Source organism: Diadema setosum, chromosome 15, assembly GCF_964275005.1.
Source record: "Diadema setosum chromosome 15, eeDiaSeto1, whole genome shotgun sequence".
Taxonomy (NCBI): Eukaryota; Metazoa; Echinodermata; class Echinoidea; order Diadematoida; family Diadematidae; genus Diadema; species Diadema setosum.
Window position 1 is genome coordinate 17542095 of NC_092699.1, and position 17765 is coordinate 17559859.

General features: G+C 37.3%; 1 protein-coding gene across 1 annotated transcript; it reads left to right on the forward strand.

The window, feature by feature from the left end:
* Positions 1-5019: 5019 nt before the first annotated feature.
* LOC140238570 (allatostatin-A receptor-like) lies at positions 5020-6165 on the forward strand. The gene has a single exon (XM_072318471.1). The coding sequence runs from the start codon at positions 5020-5022 to the stop codon at positions 6163-6165; it is 1146 nt and encodes a 381-aa protein (XP_072174572.1).
* Positions 6166-17765: the final 11600 nt, after the last annotated feature.

Below are 17765 nucleotides of genomic sequence, written 5' to 3' on the forward strand. Positions count from 1 at the left end.
ATTTAAAGTTAATACGACCTCAATGCCATGTGCATCTTACAACTCCCCAGACACCGTGTAATTACGAGAGCAATGTTCATGAATTAGAACAAACCGTGAAATAGGTTAAGAAATTCCATTTAGCTGACCATGTTTGCTCGCCAGCATTACCCGTCTCTCCCTCTCTCTTCCTGCGTATTCATCGATTGACACAAAAGCGTTCAAACGAGCTACCCGTAACGCCTCCTCTCTGGGGAGGTGGACCATTTAGCAGCCATTTTATTTGGAAGTCTCCCGGGGACTGGGCCGAAGGCTCATTGCTGAGGGGGGGGGGGGGGGGAGTATGACCGTGTGATTATGGTTGTGACAATAATGATATGACCGACAATTTTGTCTTTCGTTTCATCTTATTAAAGTGTACTTTGAAGAAGCAATCCTCCTCCTCCTCCTATACTGCTACTAGTAGTACTATATACTACTATTACTACTACTACCACTACTATTACACACACACGCGTACCCACACCCACACACACACACACACACACACACACACACACAAATATTATATATATAAATATATATATATACATATATTTATATATACATATATTTCACACTGACACACATATACATATTCAATTCAATTCAATCAATTCAATCATAGTTTATTTCCAATCAACGAAAATCAAAACATAATACATAATACAAAGTATACTTGTCATGAAATGATATTGTCCAAACGTTTACAAAAGATTCATGTAGTATACGAAATAAATTATATACAACAACATAACATGTACAATAATTACGAGGAACAATGCATGTATACTTCGTGAGCGTTCGGAAAATAACTTCAATTATGGAAAATAGCGATCCACTAAAAAGCAAAGCTTGTGGGACGTGGATCGCTAGATAAATAATGAGTAAATAATATATTATTCATTTTTTTTTTAACAGCTATTGTATTAGATATAAATTACTTAAGTCACTTGTAAAAATATAGTTATTTTAAGATACGCTGGCTTCGGCAATAATAAGAAATAAGAATAGAGTATCAATGCTAATGCCCAGACAGTGTTCATTGAACTGCGTGTACCGGGAAAATATGACAAGGACGACACACTCGTACAGACATTCAGTTACCCACACACATATAAGACGCGAGACAGTACCGAGAAGAGAGAAGACAATAACAATACAATTCTACGAAGAACAAAAGACAGTAAAGGAAGAGGAAAGAAGAGAGAAGAGAGGTCTGCACACAGAACACGCCAAGTGCTGCGACATCAGGACAGGTGAGACCTCAAGCATGAATGAAAGCAATTTAAACTATCTAGAATTATAAGTATATAGTAAATGTTTTCTGAATTATTTAAATGTGAGGACTTTGGGGGAATATATTCATATGTTGAATATGTTGAATAATTACACTGCTTATTTCCTCTGTTTTAATCACTCTCTTAGCATAAAGAGATGGTACAGTTTCGGTTGAGATAGGGCTTCAGGTGTCCAGCGATGATTTTGTTTTTGTTTTTGTTTTTAAATAATGAGAACTCTCGCATGAAATATGAAAGAGCATACACTTCTTTTTAAAGAGGAATTCAAAGTTTATTCGAAATATTGGTTTTGAAATGGCTGAGATATCCAATATAAAGCAATCCTAATAAAAGGTAAGACCCACATTATGTTAGGATTTATTTATTTTATCTATTCCGTTTTATTTTCACAGGGTAGCCCTTTCAGATTAAAAAATAAATGATTTACAAGGGGGCCCTGCATTGCTTTGTTTTACTTTGGTTTGGATATCTCAACCATTACAAACCGATTTTCATCAAATAAAAATTAAATTCCTCTTTAATAGAATTATATGTTCTTAAACATTTAATGAAGTGGTTTCTACGTATCTCGCAAAAAGCTGAAAGCTGAATCCACCTCAATCAATATAATAGACCATCCCCATCATAACCTCATTCACACCTGCCCATACGTGCACCTATACCTACGTATCCAGGAACTGAAAGGACAAGTCCACCTTCACGTAGCCTATGTGTATTGAGTGAGTGCAGCAATATTAGGAAAACACATCAGCAAAAGTTTTGGGAAAATCTGACAATCCGTTCAAAAGTTATGAATGTTAAAAGCATCTATCGTACGCAGTCACTTCTGGATGAGAAGACTAGTACAGTGTGTGATGTCATATGCATAGAGCGATATTAGGAAAATATAAAGAGAATTTCATAACATTTTACTTTTTGAAAAAAGTGCACAGTTCCTCGACTTGTCACTAACGTATATGCCAAGGGCAATATTATTCCCCTTATCTTCTGAAAGAGGTAAGTCGGGTGTTCTCTTATTATGCGAGAAAAGTGAAAATATGTTGAATTTTCTTTATAGTTTTTATATCATTGTACACGTGTGACATCACAAGCTATAGCAGTCTTCTCATTCAGCAGTGACAGAGCAGAAACTTCAAAAATTCATAACTCTTCAACGGATTGTCTGATTTTTTTTTTTCAAATTCTCACTGATGTGTTCTACCAATATTGCTGCATTCACTCAACCAATATGTCAATGAAGGTGGACTTGACCTTTGAAGTCCTATTAACATGTTGTCTCTCCGGATCTCTCTCTTTCTCTCTCTCTCTCTCTCTCTTGTTCTTCAGTTTTATAAGCACAAATTATTTTGAGGACGACGTTTCTCTATAACAAGCATAACAAAACAAAATTCTATTTTCTATCACGCATTATCTAAGAGTAGCAGCATTGCGGTGATGCTATACCAGTGTTTGTTCTGAAAACTTTCTTAGCATTTCTTTGAGAAGTTTGTCGTAAATATGACAACTCAAGATTAAGCTGTCAAAACGTCTAGTAATTTTTTTTTTAATGCGATACCTTCACTACTATACTGTCTTGTAAATACATCATTTTGTTCTACATATACTCGTCCTGAGGTTTTTTTTTTTTTTCATTGAGTTTTTATTGATCAAATTAACTGGATTACAAATACATACTCGTCCTGAGTTTATCGTTCTTCATTTATGTACCTTGGGCTTTGCTTCTACTCTACATTTCTCATACACTCAATCATTCCATATGTCATGTTTGTCACTCTTTGTATCTTTGGAATTTGTGTTGAATTTGTATTTGCTTGAATACAGAAATAAATTGAACCAAACAAAAACAAATTTCTATGTTTCTTGTAATTTAATGCATATTCTTTTTCTATGCTCTATTTGAATGTTCAAGAAAGATATGAAATGAATATAAAATACCATAATATAGCCTCTCAAAATGTAATTCAAAATATCAAATAAGATAAATGTCTAATAGGTTGAGCTCAAAATTTTGGCTCACGGAACTCCTGCCTTTACCAAAGGCTGTGAGATACGAGTACCTTACTTCTAACTGTAAGGATCTATGATAAATCTGTCAATCTGATAATAAATGTATCTCACATGCTTCACACCTACTCAGCGCCTGAAGTGTCGCTGTTTTGATTCAGCCCTCATAAAATGCTAAATCTTAAAAAGTACACTCAGTATAACCGAATGCGTTTGTCAAGAAATAATGAAATCATAGCAACTCGTATCCTTGATTTAAAAAAAAAAAAAATCTGGGCGGACAAACTGTGTTCGATACACATACTAAAGACGCCGCACACACAGACAGACAGACAGACAGACACACATGCACACACACGTGCGCGCAAGCACACGCACACACACAGACACACACACACAATCCCACAAAGGCTTGTCATAGCAGGAGAGTCAGTCATGCCGCAGGCGCAGTGAAGCCCATCAAAACTCGAAGACGACAACTGAAATGGTAAAAAGTGCGACGGATGGATGCAGTTTTAGTTTGAATACTCTCAAGTTAGATCGACGTGGCGACGAGTTTGCCCCTGACATGTGCAAAAGATCGTCCAGCTCTTCCCTGGAGAAAGTCACCCTTCTAACCTTGGTGAGTTTGATATACGTAGCAGCTTTCTTGTTTCAAAAGGAAGGCACCTCGGTGATTCTTTCTATGATTCAATTATTTTTTTTTTTGTTTCTTCACCTTCCCTTTCTTTTTATCAGGTAATTATTCACTTTCTTTGTACTTTGTACAAGTGGTTACAACAGATTAAACTTAAATGATGCACATCATCATCATACATTCTGAGGCCCTTGACTAACACATCTAGTGATATCATCTTATAATCACAGATGAGGCATTTAGTCTACCATGTTCCATTTAATAATCTGAACAAAATACTCGCATATTCGTGGTGGACGTACAGATGTAAATATGATAATATGTCTACGCTTGACATTATCAGATCAGGAGCAATGGATAGATAGGGATAGATAGATAGACATATAGATAAATAGATAGATAGATAGATAGATAGATAGATATATAAACCAAGACATGTGTGATAATGATTACATAAATGTAATCATGGGGGGGGGTCAAGTTTCGGGGAAATTAATAGAAATATGATGACTTTAATAATGCGGGAAAAACAGAAATATTTACTTTAGTAGGTGTCTGCCAACCATCGTGGATCAATTTCTCTTGTTTATGTCATGTTCACACTGTCAAGTTTTTCCTCCATGATACTAAAAAGAGCAGTTTCAAAGGTAATTCCACTGGAAAGTGAAATTTCGTAAATATCACTAGATAAGTCATACTTCAAAGATCTATGGAAAAAAGTCGTCATTCCTTCGTTTCTGCACAAATATCGAAAGAAAAGTTCTTTCTTAATGTCACTGATTTATTTTATTGGCGTACGCAATTGTGATAAACATAAAGATTACGAATTCCAGACTTTCGATTGTCTGTTACATAGATAACATTCTGCGATAAAGCATACTGTCATACCGATTCTCTTGAAGGGATTGTACTGTTTGCTTTCTAGACACACTGTTAAGTTTCCTCCAAGTACTAAGGTAGTATTCAAGAATATTGTTGGTACTGAAATGTGCATTGTCATTTGCTGGTGATATTTTGTCATTGTCGCATGCAGAAAACACCTCGATTACATCAATGGTGATGGCGTGTCTCATCTTGACACTCTTCTATGTGCTATCAACATCTACATCTGCGAAGTCAAGTGACGGTGAAGTGGGAGTGGCGAATGGTACTGACCAAAGGGACCAGCTCTGGACATCATCTGAGTTTGTAGACGTGACCACTGTCGAATTTGAAATAGATGCTGGCCCTTCGGAATGGGCGTGGTATCCATTCCAGTGGAGCTGGTGGATCGGACTCCAAGCTGCTTCGGCGATTCTCGGCGTCACAGGGAATGGTCTCGTCGTCGTAATCATCTACGAGCGCTTCTCCGTAATCCGGTCGACCGATGTCCTCATCGGTGCTCTCGCCATCTCCGATTTGATCACGTCGATCTTTGTTTTCCCGATTCCGTGGGCGAGGCGGGTTCCCGGGACAATCCTAGGACACGCCTACTGCAAACTGCTGTATCCCTCGTTTATCCTGTGGCTTTGCATCACTGCCTCCACATACATCCTGATGGCTATCTGCATCGAGCGTTACCTGGCCGTCGTGCATCCGCTTCTCTTCACCCGGATCGTCAGCAAGAGGAGGGTATCACTGGTCGTGGTCTTGATATGGATCATTACGTTCGCACAGGTCTCGTACACTTTGTTCACCTATAGATATGATTACAACATCAACTACTGCGGTAGCGCAATCAAGACCGAAGCTGGTAAGATCGCTCAAGCCTACTACGCCTTCATCATTCGCCTGGTGATCCCCGTCGCTACCATGTTGATCACCCAGCTACTTATCGCCCGATCACTGCGCCAGCAGTCGAAGCAGTTCCGTCAGATGACCAGAGAAAGCAAGGGCGAAACCTTCCACATGCTGGCCAGGAATCGCATCATCAAGATGATGCTTATCGTGGTCCTGGTCTACATTGTGGCCTGGACCCCGAATCAGATCGCGTATCTATGCTTCAACCTTGGCTACATCTCTTCATCTTATAGAGGAAGCCCCCTTCACCGTATTCTTACTGTGCTCGGCTTCTACAACTCATGTGCCAACCCGATCATCTACACCTGGAAGCACCCACTTTTCCGAGCGGCTGTCAAGGATCTCTTCACATGTGTCAAGTCGGACGGCGTGGCGCTCTTCGAGGCGAAGGAACCAGCGCAGACCAGGTCAACCGCAGCGGACTAGGCAGTTGTTACCTGTCAACTAAAGCGTCTCGTCACACTCCTTTTCATCTATTTCCACAACTTGAGTATAAGAATAAACAAAACAGCATGAAATGCATCTATTCACACAATACTCACATATTGCACTAGTAGAACATCGTTTATGCATTATAAGTACATACACTATACGTACAAAAACTTACTCATGTCATTTAAAGTTCAAAGAGTGAATGAAGAAGCACAGGTCATTGACCTGTCAAGGTTGTTCTTCGGTTAAACTAATGGTAAAAAAAAAGAATGTTACAGTTACATATAGAAGTGAGACAAAAACAAAACATAAAAAAAGACTAAAAACACTGAATATGATGTAGGGCCTACTTGCATTAATGATTATGATCTATATATAAGTATACAAGATATAAGTGTATAAGATTACAATTTATGTGAATTAACAATTCATTCGTTACGTGTTTTTTTTTTCTTGAATGTAGAAAAGGAAACAAATTGTTTGAAAGAATTTGCTATACTCATCCGAATTTGGAGGCCAAAATATTTTATAATGCATCACGAAAACTCGAAATTTACAGTTAAAGTTGGGTTACTTACAACTCTTATCTTGTACAATTTACTTTGTTGTTTAGTATTGTATTGTTTTGTTTTTGTTATAACAAAATAAAGATCAAGAGGACATGCTATCATAATGATCTCTTTTAACAAACTTAAAAAAAGGAGGTTTGAATTTTGCTTATGTTATGCTCTTTAAACATTTACACGCAAATGCGAATGTGGTCTCGAATATGTCATTGTCACTGCACGCTTTTGAAGAATTTAAATTCTATTCAAATGCCACCATATTTAGTCCAAATATTACAGTAGGCGAGTTGTGATACGATCAATAATCTTGATGAAGTCTAACGAGATTTTTTTTTTTAATTCGTTTCAGCCTATTCATAACACCAATTGTCTTGCTTACTTTCACATATTGTATCAATATGTTAATTTCTATATGTTAACATTTCATCGATCACAACACAACACAACACAACACAACACAACACAACACAACACACACACACATACACACAATTCAGTGATTTGACAGAAGGGATTTGACAATCATAAATGCATACATCAACAACCATTACAATAATATTCATTTGTAGACTTATGCAGCATGCATGTTTTGGCCAAGTTTAATTATATCTAATTAAAGCCTATCTGCTGAAAACCAATCATCAACTCCACGAAATTTATTTTCAAAAGTTGAGCAAAGAACATAACATATCCATCAAAATGAGACAAAAACAGAGTAGTATCACATGACTGAATATGTATATTCAAATTTTCACTGTTTCACCAGATGTCATTTAGATATTCAGTCTCATCATTTTTTCCACTTTGAGTTTCGTATTACTATAGTTTATTTTTTTTCTGCTTTCATTTCAGTGTGTCATGCTTCACCTTGGTATCAAATTTCTTTAGGGTTGCAATTCTTTACGCCGAACGTTTATTATTACGAAGGAGCGTTATTCCGAAATGAAATATGGTTCATTATTGTGAAGGTTTGTTAATCCAAAAATGAAATATAGTTCGTTATTCCAAAGTTTCAATTATCCGAATATGGAAAAAAAAAAGTTCGTAATTCCGAAGATTCGTCAATTCGAAAACGAAATAATGTTCGTAATTCCGAAGGTTTGTTAAAAAGCACTTTTCAATAATTTTTTTTTTCCGCTCACACTTTACTTTCGGATTAACGAACTTTTGGAATAACAAACTTTTTGTTTCAATTTTCTATTAACGCACATTAAGATTAACGAACTTTATTTCACTTTCACATTAACACCGAATATTCAAACTTTCACTGTTTCCACCAGATGTCGTTTAAATATTCAGTCTCGTCAGTATTTCCATTTTGAATTTCGTACTATAGTTCATTTTTTGCTGCTTTCAAATTGGATTGCCTCGCAGTTGGGGAGCCAAAAGACCTTTCTGTAATGTATAACAGTTTCTGGATGTTTCTTTTCCAACTGCCTAGTAACGAAGCAATTCGTTTACCTGCTCACTTCCATTAAGTTCCATAGGAAAGAATTCGCCTATAGTTATAGCAAACTTTGTCGTTATTAGGGCAACTTTTGTGAACAAAGCATGCATAGAATCCGAATACATTACAGAACTGGTCTATTGCTTCGTGTCTTATTACATTATAAAACCACTTTCTAAGGAGGATATGTTTTTGTGATGGTAATTACTTTTCGCCATCCTTGCTTGTATAAGATGAGAGATATGCAAATGTAAAGACACGGGGAGGGGCGAATAAAAATTGCGTAGAAAATGAGAATAAAAATGAAAAAATGCTCGACTGGGCATGCCGGGCACTAATGTAACATATCAATTGGTAAAGAACTATACATGAAGATTATACTCAAATCAGATTTATTTGTCGGAATTGAGCGGAAAAAAAGTGACAAAATCGGCTTTCCAGGAGAGTGCAGTTTTTAATGCTTTCACAATCATGATACAGCTCTGATTTACGTTTTTGCACACATTTCTGGAGGGATTTTGATGTCATTTGATGAATAAGCAAGCGAGGTATCCTCAACATTATGAACGAGTTCAAAATAAATCTTCAGATTGCTCAGAAAGACCGCGGCATCAAACCTCATCATCAAAGGGACGCAGGCACCTGTGAGATTCTTTTGTGTAGGCATAGAATACTGAAAGCTGTTTGAATAATTAAAGTCATTTTGGAATTGCAGCTCTTGAACCTCCTTGCATATAAATGTATCCGCAATAAAATGTGTGTGTGTTTGTAATTGTGTTTAACTGAACATCTATGATTACAAACTAGGCAACCTCGTACACACATGATGGTGTAAAAAAAAGAAAGAAAAAAAACACACACACGTTAATATCCTGCGTTGCTGTTTGAAGATTGAAAACCAACATACTTTGGAGCACATAATTATGTCTTAAAGTACCGATAAAATATAAGGATACCGTGGAGTGTGAAGTCTGGAGTATATTCGAGAATCCCCTTTAAACAAACCGTGTACAGCTTTATAACTGATCTCTACGTATTCAATGCTTTCTTTATCCAGGGTAACCTCTTCACTGTTGACACTGCTCTCCCCGAGAGCCCTGCCTTTAATTATTACCCTAGCGTTGCCAGGTACCCATTTATACAATACCTGGGTCGAGACGGACGTGGTGGGGAAAAATATCTTATCCAAGGATGGAAGCACCGGGAGGGAATCGAACTCGGGTCCTGCAATTTTGAGTCGGGAGTCTTATCCACTATATATATATATATATATATATATATATATATATATATATATATATATGCCACAGCGCCCCCACAATAGTGTTTTGATTATGCATTTATTCATGATATACAACAGTAATATTCAGAGGTCCCAATTTGCAAGGTATGGGATAACAGGTAAACTCACAGTATAATCATGACCCTAGGATTAACATGATTATCGCTCTGAGAGAAATCTAATCTTGAAGGGAATGATTTATATCTGCCAAACTGAGTTCATATCTTACAGAGATGACTGTGTCCACTTTAGTCCGGGTCATTGACGTAGAATATTAGAGTACTTTTATCCTCTTCCTAAGTGTCCGTATGCATCAAAATGGTTCACCTAGTCGTTGAATATGCCATTTCACGGATCAAAGTGATGGGAATCGTTGAAGAACTTCTCTTTAAATTGGAAGGTGATTACGAATCGTAGAAGTGACTCGATGTACGAGGGTAGATTGAAAAGTGACTGCCAAGCCGTTAATGGGGAACAGAGTGTCGGTACGTCGAATGGCGTCGGACTCTGGAATGCATTAAACTAATCCGCCATAATGGAAATTAACCCAGCATCTGAATACTACACGTGTAGTTCTCCACTTCCTCTTCCTTTTGCTCTTTCCCCCCTCTCCCCCGCCCCCCCTCCTCCCCTCCCCCTCTCTCTCTCCTCCCCTCCCCCTTTCTAGCTACAATGCATGTCAGCGTTCTATTGTAATTCATAGCATACAATATATATATATTGATATTTATATATATATGTTCATATATCTTGTCGTAGTTGTAGTAATCTCAAATAAAAGTGTTGTTTTTTTTATTTCAATGTATGTAAAATTATGTAGCTATATATAAGAAGTTAAACCATTATAGTAATTATTATCATGTAGGTCTACATTTCCCTTGCCTCTGGCCCATACATCGCATATGGGAAATTATACGTTACAAGCTTTATCTTAAGTTTCTCTCTATAACAATAATATTGTATCATTGTTTCACAGTTCAGGAAGAAGTGATATGTATTCTTTATAATATATTTTTGTTAATGTTTTATGTTGCTTCATTTGAGGTAAGATTTTTTTTCGATTGTCTCCCCGATCTGTATTTATGAAATTTGTAAGATCGCAACCGCTGATCTGCATTTTTAGCAAACATGTTAGAAAAGGTGGTTCCTTTTCTGTGACTTGTTTCTCACATTGTTTGTTAGATATGTAGATTAGCAGCTGCGATCTTACAAATTCCGTTTGTATAGAGGGAGACAAATGAAAGAAAACTCATACCCCATATCTTCACCCCTCTGCTCAATAATCTCTCTTAATGCTTTCATGTTATCATTTATGGTGATTATAAAACAATAAATGCGAGGAAAGAAAATAATTCTCTTAACAATATCTATTTGTTCGTTTGTTTCCATCTGAGAAGCAGGCTGGATAGCCCATATTCAGCTACGTTAAGCTGGTCTTCCATGGGGGTCCAGTTGGATGTGAGGTGGGACCACTTCACCGGGTTAAACACCCTGCTATTTGCGATGAATGAATGAAGCGGGATCTTTTACGTGCGTGAGCTGTGACTCTCTCATACACGGGACCTCCATTTTATGTCCTATCCGAGGGACAGAGTGTTTTGCCTCTTTCTAGAGGAGACGGTATGATTACACACAACATTGCTCAGTCCAGACTCGGGTTCGAACCCGGGCCCTTAGGATCGTGAGGCAGACGCGCTACCGACTGAGCCAACTCACAGCCCGTACATCAATAGTAGATTATTGTGTTTGAAATGTATGCGTGGCTGGTCATTTGCTTATGTAATGATTTCTTCCTTCAAGTAAAGGGTGTTAAACTTTGCCTATTGTGACGTAGGCCTATTGCTTTCTCTTCTTTAATTCTCTCCCTCCTACTTTTCAGTATTTCTATCACAGCTTCGATTTGATATAATGTCATAAGGGAAATTACCACCACAATCACTGACATTATGGAATCAGCCGTTCTTAATCGATCCGCGTCGTTTGCTTCATTTAAATATTAAATTTTCTATTTGAATATTCAATACAATGTCTATTTATACTCGTCCTGCTTGTTGCTGTACGTGGATAGAAGATGATACAGATAATAGAAATGAAACCACACCAAACCAAAACCCAAATCCGGCAGGGCGTTATGTATTGATTGCTAAATTATGATGGATATGATATTACCTGTTGTAATCATCGTAGTTGAATGTATGCCTACGATTATGATTCCTGATTTATTCTGTATTGTTTTGTTGAAAAAGACAAGAATAAAAGTAAATGAATCGAAATTTAAATTAAAATTGATATAGTGTGCTATCTTACAAACAAAATCTAGTGTATTCTTTATTGAATCAAGGTATGCATTTACGTATGTATAAAATGTATCTTACGGAGCAAAGCGCTCATTGAGGTAAAGAAAAAGATAACTGCGAAAAAAAATATACATATATTTCTGGGGTTGAAGGAGCTGACATTGTCAGGAATGACAAGGACGAAAAAAAAAAAATGATTTCAATGCCTTTAACCTCAAGTGAGCATTCTATATCTTGCAGTTAATTATCAGTGACCACAGACAGGTAGGTAAGAAGATTATGTCGAGCAAAAAAATAGACGTTTTCTGAGCTTCTGAAAAAAAGTCGAATTTATAACGTCCTAGCTGTTTTACAAGCAAGGGAGTCTTTTTTTAAATGACTCCAAAGCCTATTATACTCATCCCTCGGAGCCCGTCGGTCCTTAAAGGTATTAATACTACATTTTCTTTCAAATTTAACAGCATATACTTGAACACATACACACACACACACACACACATATATATATGTATATATATATATATATACACATATGTCTGGAAAGGACACAGTGTCTCACAGTGTGTTCACAGTGTGGTCACATAGTCGACTATGTGAAAACGCTCGGATTTAACAGTGTTCACACTGTGTAACACTATGCAGGGGCCGCGGAACGTTTTTTCAGTGTGGGGGGGGGGGGGGGCTGCGGGACCGGGGGGGGGGGGGTTGGCAAGGTCAAGACACCCCCCCCCCCCCCCCCCCCCCGCTTAGACGGGAAGAATCTAAGGGCGGAATCTTTGGAAATTGAAATTCATGAGTGTTGTGATTTTTTTTTCTTTTATATTTTTTTTTTTGACGAACCAAAAGTGTGTGTGTGGGGGGGGGGGTTGCAGCCCCCCCAGCCCCCCCCCCCCCGCTTCCGCGGCCCCTGCTATGTTCTTTCCTGCAGGGTTTATATATATATATATATATATATGTTTTCATGCGTGTATAATTTTTACATTAACACATCATTGAGCATGACATAAGCACATATCAATCAGTAAGTATGTAAATGCTTACAGTCATTATTCACTCAGTCCACGTTTCGTCATTATACACACTGAAGAGATTTGATCGACTGAATGGAATCGTGCGTGGGATCGAGAAACATCTCACGGCAAAACACGCTTTGTGACCCGGAATGACATACACACCTCTCATCCAAATTATCTTCATATTCCCTCAGTTTATATTCAGTAAACGATCATAATCATGTATTTTTGTGTGATAACCTCAAAGCTAAAAAACCTTCAAAGAGGGTATCAGAACGATTGACTGAAGGGCTTGTAAATTATAGGGTGCACGTCCCTAACATTATCGAATTCGTCTTTAGTTCCTTTGTTTCTGTAGGTGTATATAATATTTTAATGTAGAGCAAGAATAATAAGACTCACGGATGTTTGGTATTATTCACTGCATTAAAAAGACGTCAACTGGGGAAAATATTGCATCATTATACGAGATGAAAGTAATACAAAGCTGAAAGGAATACCTTGACATTTACTATAAGACGATTACAGTAGCAGCAGCAAAAAAAAAAAAAAAAATGCTTTCTCGTAGTTTGGAGAAGTGACTTTTTCCCCTTTAAACATAAATTGACTGACGTTCAGCATATAATAGCTCAATTGACAGGGGACATGCATCTCTTTAAAGAATTTGAGGTATTCATAAATATCATATGAGCTCCCTCGTGGAGACTTAATTAGCTCCTTTGTGGAGACAATATGAGCTCCCCCGTGGAGACTTAATGAGCTCCTTTGTGGAGACAATATGAGCTCCCTCGTGGAGACTTGGTACATACACATATATATTTAATAATCTTGTTTATATTTTTCTGAGATTTATAATGTCTGTTTTATGTTAAGTGCTGTCTGGGGCAAATTATTTGTATAGGGCCCCATTTTTCTCTCTCTTCTTTCTTTCTATAAAACAACAACATGCATCTCTTCTCATCCGTCGATTATTCACGCTAAATAGATTGTTTAAAAGTCTCCTTTTTTTCTTTACCTTTTTTTCTCTGCTGACCTCTCTAAAGATTGAGTAAACGTCTCATCGAGTTTTTCTCATTTCCTCTTTTCTGTCTCTCCTTCGATACAAGTAGATTTGCATCGTTTCGTCTGAATTTTATACCGAGGTTGATGAACACTATATATATTATAGTCTCACTTTTAGAGTTGTGTTTCTCTCCCTGAGGGAAGGTGAGTAAAGGAGGTTCTATTCATTCGTTTGGATGATTGTAATTCTTATTCAAAGATTAAGTGCAACACAACCTGATCTATACTGACATGATTTAGAAGGACGAAATGGCAAGTCTTTGTGGATGGCAGGTCCACTTTCATCTCGGGGTCATCCCACGAGCTAGACAGCGACGAGTCATACGGACCACGAATTAGACATTGAAAAAAAAAAAAGATCCTAGAGTCATACACCCATGAGTCACACAGCCCAAGGGCTAGACACCAAGTAAAACAGGTCTACGAGCTAAACAGCAGAGCCAAATAAGGTCCACGAGCGAGACACTACTGTAGGCAAACAACGCCCACGAACACGACACTGAGCAAAAAAAAAAAAAAAAAAAAAATATTCCACGAGCTCGATGAGCAGTCATGAAATGTCGACCTCGTAGGCCCCTTTTTGCATTATGTCGAGCACGTAGACCTTATTTGCAGAGTGTCGAGCTCGTAGGAAATCTTCACTTAGTGTCTACCTCGTAAGTTGTATGTCTCGTGAGCTGTATAACTCGTGGGCTGTAGGACTCGTGGACGTCGAGCTCGTGACGTGCACTCTTCATTCCATGCAGATTTTCTCTCTTTTTACTTTTACTTTTCTGTCGAAGAGATGTGGAGAACATCATTTATAAAACCTTCTTTGTGCCATCCAGACGTCCGACATATGTAGATTCTCTTTTTATCTCATTCATCGTATTTGACATATAAACACATTTTTTTTTGTGTCTCTTTAAGCTGTTTAACTCTTCCATTACCATGACGATCTGCTCGCACACTATGTCAGGGGCACTCTGAGATGGTAGCTCTGAGCGGTTGAAGCGGGATTTCTCTTGTATGAAAATCGTCGGGAATTTTTAGGTCATGTGTTCATTTCATTTGTCATTGATATTTTCCTTGTTTCTCTTTCGCAATCACTCTATCTATATTGATTTTCTCAAGCTGTCCTTGAGCCAGGTTTCAGCTCTTCTATTTTTGTGTGATACATCCTTCTCCTACTCACCATCAGCATTGTCTCTCTCCCCCTCTCTTTCGCTCTCTCATATCCTTAAATTTCTATCTATCTATCTATCTATCTATCTATCTATCCATCTATCTGTATTTATATTTCCATCAATCTCATGTTTGTCTTTCTCTCCCGTGAGAGAAAGACTGCTGAAACCTAAAAACAACAACAACAAAAAAAGTCGTCATTTTTAATTTAATGTGATAGACTTACGGGAGCAAAACCAACCACCAACCACCACCTCCAACAACAACAACAACAAAATAATGATAAAAAAACTCAAAACACTGCAATACAGCCCCGGCATAAAAATGGGAAAGAAAAAAAAAATGCATACCCATTTAAATGGAAATTGAAAACACGCAGGAAGTTGCCGTGGTGACAGATGACGATAATGTATCTCACAAAACTTAAAATGACAGCAATTTAAAGATGTGCTGTGAGAGAAAACCATTAACCTAATGGCATTGATCCTGCAGACAGGTATATATGTGTAGGAGAATATGATATCCACGCATCAATAACTATTCGACATGAAGAAAAAATAAATCCACACAAACATCTATGAAAAATGATAATATTAAACGTTCCGCCAATTTATGTCCACCTACCGGTTGATACCCACGCATCGATCATCTTTTCTTATATACGTAGAGGGTACACGAAATATTTTGTCAGGTACAGGTTTGCAATGATAGAGTTGCTTTCAAACTTGCGAGCACTCGCAGTCGTTGCAGGTGGTTGTACGAACTTGAGACTGTCGTGACATTGAACTTTGAACATGCTCAATTTCCAGACGCGACCAGAGATTATTGCTGTGACCGGTTGTGAGAATGTCGTATACGAGTTGCACAGCCTACCTTGCTAGACTTGATCCGGGATTTCGCACGCAACGGAGATTGTGCAACGCTCGCGTGTGAACGTCCGCCCACTCGCACGATCATACATGAACGCCCTACAAGCAAATGCGACTTATTCGTGAAACGGTCCCCTCTAATCGCATTTGTTGTACAACATCGGATTCTGTTGCATTTATGAATGTCTCTCTGGGACCTGATGAGACTGATGGTGACTGAAGCCTGCTGCAACCTGTCATATGATCAAATAGTGTCAAACGGTCGCAGATCGATCGTTAGACCGGTTTCACAGCAGTGCTATGATTTCAAAGCGAAACATACAACTACAAAGTCCAAGGTCCTTATCCTTCTTCCGGTAACTTTTGACACTTTAACATACTCGCTACACATTTCATCAATTATTTTAGAGGGACTTTTCAAACGGATCTTAAGTTCCTCTGTTAAAGGAGAATGAAACTCAAATATACATTGAGTAATTCAATTAATATGGGTTGAGTAAGTTAATACAGCAACATTAGAAGAACGTAGGCCTACGTCTGTACGTTATAAGTTAAAGTCTGCTATAAATCGAACAATTTGTTGAAATGTTATGATTTTTTTTTTTATTTCTCATCCATCGCTGGATGAGAAGACTGCTACAGTTCGTGGTGTCACTTATGGAAAGCGATACAAAGGAGATATAGTGCGAATTCAACGAAATATATTTTTAATAAAAAATACACATTCCATCAGCTTTACTCAGACATAATGTTAAAGGTACTATCATTACCCTGTATTCTGGAAGAGGTAAGTCACGTTCTCTGTTATCGACTGGTAATTATGCCAAAAAAGGTGAAAATGGCAAGATATTTTTTTTTCTCAGTCTTCTTGGGGAGGGGTTTGGTAAAATGACTATACGGATCTAAAACAGTTTCGCAAGCACAGCTGCTCGTATCGTCCCCAGTGCTAGATTACACTAATGTAGATCATTTAGATCATTTCAACACTGAATGAGGTATATAGCAAGTCTCTTTCTTTTCCTTTTATTCTTCGATGTTTATATTTCCCCAATTTCTAAATTATCATTTCCTTCAATTCTAAATATCAAATAAGAATCAATCTTATATCTTCATCTGGGAATCTACACCTTACAAGCAATGTTTTTATGTAAATTCCTCATATTTCACATGTTTATAATTGTCTAAAATGCTGTATTTGACAATCATCCATGAATTTGTTTTAGTTACGTTTATGGTTTATTTGTTAAAATCTGGAACATGGAACAATAAGCACAAACCAAACAAAACAAAAGTCATTTCGATTGCTGGTGTGAATAAAAGAAAGATAAAAATAATAAGTGGGTCCACTCTGAGTATCTCATACCAATAGGCAACACAGTTAGTATAGTCCTGTCCTTTCAATGTTAAGTAGGTAATTAATGTCTTTTTATGATAATACTACTGACTTAACGACTATTGTGATGAATGTCGAAATACATTGTGTAAAAACATTGACTCTTTAAGAAAGTAAGAAGAAACAATCTTCCACGACTGTATGTAATAGGTTTAAAAAAAAACAGTCTGTGGTATGTCAAGTACGCAGTCACCAAACAAACAAAAACCTGAGATATTTCACAGGTGAAGCAGTCAAGTCAAATTGAGAGCTGCAACTTACGTGACACTTTCTTTATGTGATCTTTATCAATAACTCATCGAATGTGGTTTATCTGGAAAATTCCTGACTAAAACCCAATTAATATTATACAAAACGAAATACAAATTCACACATTTTTTGTTTTGTCTGCAGTTGTAAACAAGTGAACATTTATGCAAGGAGAATATTACTCTTTTTCAATCTTGCGCTGCAATACGTTTACGGCATTTATGAGATCAAAGTACTTTTCAGCAGTATCAT

Coding starts and splice junctions, on each gene's coding strand:
- LOC140238570 (XM_072318471.1), top strand. CDS start 5,020: ATGGCGTGTCTCATCTTGACACTCTTCTATGTGCTATCAACATCTACA.